This window comes from Lonchura striata, chromosome 7 (assembly GCF_046129695.1).
Source record: "Lonchura striata isolate bLonStr1 chromosome 7, bLonStr1.mat, whole genome shotgun sequence".
Classification (NCBI taxonomy): Eukaryota; Metazoa; Chordata; class Aves; order Passeriformes; family Estrildidae; genus Lonchura; species Lonchura striata.
This window is the reverse complement of record NC_134609.1, coordinates 13,153,136-13,159,365: the sequence shown is the minus strand read 5'-3', so window position 1 is coordinate 13,159,365 and position 6,230 is coordinate 13,153,136. Positions and strand designations below refer to the sequence as shown.

General features: G+C 48.2%; 1 protein-coding gene across 1 annotated transcript; it reads left to right on the top strand.

Moving 5' to 3' along the window:
- The first annotated feature begins 212 nt into the window (after window positions 1-212).
- LOC110480038 (zona pellucida sperm-binding protein 4-like) lies at window positions 213-5,744 on the top strand. The gene is given in 14 exon segments (XM_077784502.1): window positions 213-411; window positions 754-875; window positions 954-1,056; window positions 2,015-2,170; window positions 2,548-2,735; window positions 2,886-2,983; window positions 3,351-3,481; window positions 3,677-3,866; window positions 3,940-4,087; window positions 4,966-5,013; window positions 5,015-5,045; window positions 5,368-5,484; window positions 5,606-5,680; window positions 5,683-5,744. Coding segments are annotated over 14 exon segments (1,668 nt in total).
- Window positions 5,745-6,230: the final 486 nt, after the last annotated feature.

Below are 6,230 nucleotides of genomic sequence, written 5' to 3'. Positions count from 1 at the left end.
AGTACAAATACAGACCCATCTCTTGACATTAGCTCAACTCTTGTCCTTTGGTTTTCTTCAGAGAGTGCAAGCAGACTCTGCTGAATTCAGGTGGGGGCAATGGAAGGTGTTAAGCTGCTGGGCTGGGTCCACCTGGGCACTTCAGTGATTTCTGGTCCCAGCTGGCTCCACAAATTAGAAGGACTAGGCTAAGAGCCTAGTAAGAGAGCAGGATGGGTGTTGCAGGATGGTCTTGGGCTCCATCAGGAGCTATGTTCTTCTGCGTGTTTCTTGGTCCTCTGGCTTTGGTTCTGGGGGCTGATGTCAGTGTTTTTTCTGATCCTACCCTGCTGACTTGTGGCCAAAAAAGCTTACAGTTTACCTTACATCCAGGCTGGGAAGGGAATGCTTCATTTGTGCTGACTACTTGGGGTGAGGCAATATCAAGAGGCATTTTTAGTCATATCTTTGTCCAAATGCAGAGGTGCATGGAATGAGGAGAAAGGAACAGGTTTTGATGTGAAGTGCTGTTGAACTTCACTGAAGTTCTCTGCATCTTGCATAATCAGGGGGCTGTTTATATGACACAGCAGCCAAGGATTTGGTGCAGTGCTGTGCCTAGATCTTGATGTCTTGTCTGTTGGATTCTCTCACTGCTGTTCCAGACACTAATACTGTCTAGGTCCCCATTTCCTAGAGAAAGGTAGGATTGTAGTGGGTCTAATCTGCAATGTGCAACTCTGAAGCCCCTGCTGCTGTGTCCTCTTTCCCTAGATACTGAAGGGAAGGCACATGCTCTGCAGAATGACTCTGGCTGTGGGCTCTTGGTACTGGGGACACCAGATGGCTCTAGAAAAGTATCAATCTCTTATGCTGGCTGTTATGTCTTTGAATGGGTGAGTGGCCTTAGGGATTCTGCTGGGACTGTAATTACTGCTACTCTGGCTGGCCTGACTGGTGTGGCTTTCCCCTAGGATCACAATTACCTTATACTGGTTGGGCTTGAAGGAACAGATGCTGCTGGACAAAAGGTTCTTCATGAAGAGATGCTGCTCAGGTGCCCTGTGGACCTTCCTGGTAAGATACAAGCACCTGTCAGAATTTTGTGGTGGTGGTGAGTGCCATTCATTTCTGATGGCTGCTCCTAGTCAGTCTGGGGGCTAGGAAAAGGGACTTGCTGCTGTGCAGAAAACTCCATCCAAAAGAGTTTGGACTTAGGAGCCACCAGCTTGCTGGGGACTTGTGCCTCTCTGCAGGGTCAGCAGGTGAATATGTTCATTGTGTCTCCCAGCCATATTCTGACTACATGAGTTCCTACTGTTTTAAATGCAGGCAAACCCAAGGGGAAGAGATAAGAATGTCTGACTCAATTCAGAAGGCTGAATGATTTCTTTATTATAATTATGCTAAAATACACTAATATACTACATAAAGGAAGATACTAAAAACTACAAACCTACTTGTTCTAACTATATCTCTAACACAACTCTGACCCTCTCACAAGAGTCCAGACACAGGTGGATCTGATTTGCCATCAGGCTCAAACAGTCCTCACCAGAATCTAATCAAGCAATCACTCCAGGTAAACAATTCTCCAAGCACATTCCACATGAGAAAAACAAGGAGTAGAAATAGAAATTGTGTTCTCTGTTTCTGCCTCTCTGTGCACCTCTATGAAAAATTCCGAGAGAGAGAGAAATGTGCTGCCACACCTGCAAGTTCAGGGAATGAACTGGACACTAGTTACAACTAGTTACAACTACCAAGAGTTGATCTAGAATGCTTTATCTTGACAGATCCAATGTAAGTCCAGTTTCCTGTAAATGGCCTCAGGGGGATTCTCTGCTCCATGGAAATGCAGATCCATCCTGAGCAGGCTTCCATGCCAGATCCAGGCCATGTGTTTGACTCTCACCTAACTCTCGCTTCCCTTGATTTGTATGCAGAGTCACCAGGACACCTTCAACCTGTGTCCTTCATGTCTTTGACCCCCTGCTCTTGTGCTTTATCTGCAAAGACCTGTTGTTTTTTCCAGCCCTGGATGCTCCAAGCAGTAGTGTCTGTTCGGCCGTTCCCAGCCAGGACCGGCTGCCGTGTGCCTCCCTGCCCATCAGCCAGCGAGACTGTGGAGCACGAGGCTGCTGCTATGAGCCCAGAGACAGGATGATGCCTTGCTACTTTGGTAACACAGGTAAGCCTGAAGCATCTGTTCTCCCTCCCTCTCTCCCTCCAGAGCTGCTGCAAAACAGGAGTTCTCACTTTGCTGGCAGGGCAAGCCAGCACTTGGTGTGTCAGCAGGTGGCTCAGGGCTATGTTTTTGCCTGCCAAGAATATCATGTCCCAGTGAAATGTCCAGTATTTTCCACTGTATTGCAACAGACCTGGTTTTATGCCCAGGATTGTTGTTGGAGCAGGTTGCACTTGTCTTGCCATGCTTAGCACTTGTTCTATGGGTTAAAGGCAGGACAGCTTGCAGGACTTGCTGGTCTTCTGTTGATTGTGATGTTAGGGCTTCCTTTCCATCCCTCTTATCTCTGAGATCAAGGCTGATTATATCTTTTTCTCCAGTGACAGCTCATTGCACACCAGATGGCCAGTTTTCCATTGCTGTTTCTTGAGATGTGACCCTGCCACCTATTGCCCTGGACTCAGTGCAACTGGCCAGTGGACACGGTACTAGCTGTGTCCCTGTCCTAACAAACAATGCCTTTGTTGTGTACCAGTTTCCACTCTATGCGTGTGGCACTACTTTTCAGGTAAGAGCTGCAGCTGTTCCTAGGCTGGAAAAGCTGGAACAGCCTGACATGACTTTGGCTGCCTAATGGACATCCTACAGACTTCCATAGGCCAAGTGCTACTCTCCAGCCTGACTTTACCACAGTGATGGTGCTTATGTGTCATTCCAGATGACTGGAGACCAGGCCATATATGAGAATGAGTTGGTGGCAAGCAGGGATGTGAAGACTGGGAGCCTTGGCTCTGTCACTAGGGATAGCATTTTCAGGTCTTACCCTGGGGCTCATGTTGCAGGGTGTCATTGTATTCAATGTCCTTAGAGAAATTCCTGCTTGCCACAAGCTCTGAATTCACATGAGGGCACTAGAGTAGGTTAAAGACTGGTGTATCTCTAATTAGTAGGAATAAAGCTGGTATTGATCAGTGACAATCAGCAGATTCTCAAATCCAAACATTAGAGAGAATTTCAAGTATTTGTTTATAGGAAGTGTTGGAAGAAAGGGGATATGATATAATTAAAAAGGGGATATTAATATAATTGAAGCAGATGATAGGTTGTCATATTGGAGAAAGGAAGTATCAGAGTGGCTTTTCTTATTTGCCTGATTTGGAGCTTTCCTTTCCTTTCCCACCAGGCTACATGTGTGATGTACTTATTCCATCAGTGGGAGCTCGATTCCCTTGAGTGTTCAGGTCTTCATGTTGCCACCCCTCCCTGCTGTGTCCCAGCCAGGTCCTCTGTCTTTGGAGCTGCGTGTTGCCTCTGGTAGGAGAGGTTTGCAGGACCTGCTCAAGGCTCTCAATACAGAGCTCTGGTCTCTGATGAGTAACAGTGGAGAATTGATGGGTTAACCCAGCACTGCTTCCCTGCCGTGGTGGGAACTTGCTGATATGGCTATAAAGGATGCCTACTCCTGTTTCTTCCTGCTCTTAAATGGCTCTTGGATTTCTTCTGTCCCAGATGGAAGCTATACTTCCTATTATACAGACAGTGACTATCCTGTTGTGAAGACTCTGAGAGACCCTGTTTATGCAGAGGTCAAGATCCTTCAGAGAACAGACCCCAACCTGATTTTAGTTCTGCACCACTGCTGGGCCACACCAAGCATTAACCCCCAGGAACAGCAGCAGTGGCCAATTTTGGTGGATAGGTAAATGACTTGTAAAAAAATTTGGGTTGGGGAAATAACTTTCTCTTTTTCACTGCTTACCATTCCTCCTCAGGTGCCCTTATGCAGGGGACAACTATCAGACACAGCTGATGCCTCTGAGTTTCACCTCAGGACTACTGTTGCCTTCTCATTACCAGCGTTTCACCCTCTACACATTCACCTTTATGAACCCCACTTCCCATGAGAAACTCTTTGGGCTCGTAAGATCCTGTCCTGCCTGCCTAGCTTCATATTGAAGACAAGTAAATTGTGTGAGCAATAAGAACCACTTCCTGACTATGAGTCTCTTGGCCTCCTTGGGGGAGTGGGGCAAAGACTAGGAAAAACCCCTGCTGAAACAGAAGGGGAGAGGTTGATGCCAAAATCTCATTTGAGTGAATACTCAAAATTGGTCTCAGCTGTACTTAACAAGGCTCCCAGTGAAGTGGGTGCCCGGGCAGCAGTATTGCAGGTGTCAGGGAGAAGTGCTGTAATGCTGAGTTGGACCGAGTTTGAACATGTATGGTGTAAAGGTTTCGAAGCCGCCTTGGGGCGGACAGCAGAGGGCTCCAAGGCTACAGCCTGGATGTGAAACAAGCCAAACAAACCTTCCTGCCTTCCCCCTTAAGGACCAGGCCCGTGGGATGGAGCTAACTCTCCTCTTAGCAGCCCATATGGTGCTGTGCCTTTGGATTTGTCGCTAAAACAGTGTTGGAAACAGATGTTCTTGCTGATTGCTGAATGGCACTTGCAGAGCACCAAGCAGTGACAATCAGCATAGCTGATGTCCCAACTGCCTGGGCACTGATCTGCCTGTAGGAGAAAGGTTAGGTGACTTGCCTTTACATCAGTTGTGCTTTAGGTTTTTTCTTCCCTCTCCTCCCCTCCTTCACTTATTTAACTGTCTTTATCTCTCCAGCTCCAGGTTTTCTTCTTTTGCTCTTCTCCTTTTTCTGCCCTGCTGGGGCAGAGTAGGGGGAGTGAGTAAGCAGCTGTGTGGGTGCTTAGCTGTTGGCTGGGGTCTGTGCACCACACTAGGGTACCACCAGTCTCCAGACAGCGCCTGAGGGATTTCAGGCTCTGTTCCATTTTTCTCTAGGTGTACCTGCACTGCAGTGCTTCCGTGTGCCACCGGTCTCTAAAGGAGTTCCTGCATCACCCCTTGTCCTCCCAGAGTCAGTAAGTGTCCTGGCCTCCTGCTCCTTATCCAAAGGGGCAGCAAGGGCCTGGTCTCCAAGCTGGGGAGGAGACATGTAGCCTATGGAGTAATTCCCTTAAGGCATGGACAGCTTGACAAAGCATTTCCTGCTCCTTTCCACTGACTAAGGGCTCTTCTTATGCCAAAAAGACAGAGGTCTTCATGGGCCCTTAGCTCTATGTGGGCTCACATGGAAACTGTGCCTTCAGAGCTCCCCATGTGTTGAGAAGCTGACCTGGATAAAGTTTGCTGACCTTCGTGGCTATACCTCTTCTTACCTACAACTTTCACATTGCTCTGTAGGGGGTAAAAGGAGTGCTGAGCATCCTTTTCAGGAAGGTACTTCCCACGTCTCCAGCAAAGGCCCTGTGATTTTCCTCCAGGATGAGCTAAGACAGGACACAGCCAAGGATGGCCTTGGTAAGTGTGGCAGCAGAGCAGGGGAAGGGGGCTGGTCTAAGGCTTTTCTACAGAAAGCCTGAGCCCCTAAGGCATCCCTCTGCCTCACTGGGAGCATTAATTGGGGTGTCTCTCCCCACAGGAGTGGCTGTGCATGCTGCAGCCCCCTGGGCTCTGGGATTTGCTGCTGTGGCAACTGGGACAGCTCTGTGTGTGGTGCTGTGGTTTCTGTGCTGTGGCAAAAGGTGTCAGCCATGCATGAAATCACTGCATTGCAATAAAGTCACTGTCAAACCCATTTAGGTGGTGGTCCCCCTTCCCCTGGAGACCCTAGCTGTAAGACTTTATTTGCAAGGAAAAAATTACTTCAGTGGATGTGCAAGATTTCCAAATGCTCTGAATTCATCTCACTCTGGAATTCTTCTGCTCTGGGTTTGGTGTTATCTGTCTGCCTTGGTCAAAGTGGAGACCTTGTCAAGGCCTGGGCTGCAGATGGAGGTAGGATTGGTGCAGGGTGGTGTTAGCATTTCTGTTAATGAATATAGTGGCTTTCAAAAGTAGTGACCTAGGCTTCATTCCACACTGAGCAGAAGTGCAGCAAAGCTCACTAAAAGCAGATCCTGCACCTGCTTCTCTGGAGATGTAGAGCAGGTATATTGACTGTGCTGAGGAATTGGGACTTGCCCACTTGTCCCTAAGTCGCTTGGTAAGTTAGGGCTGTGCTCATGTGGCAGGACTGGAAAGCAAGGATCCAAAGCATTATACCA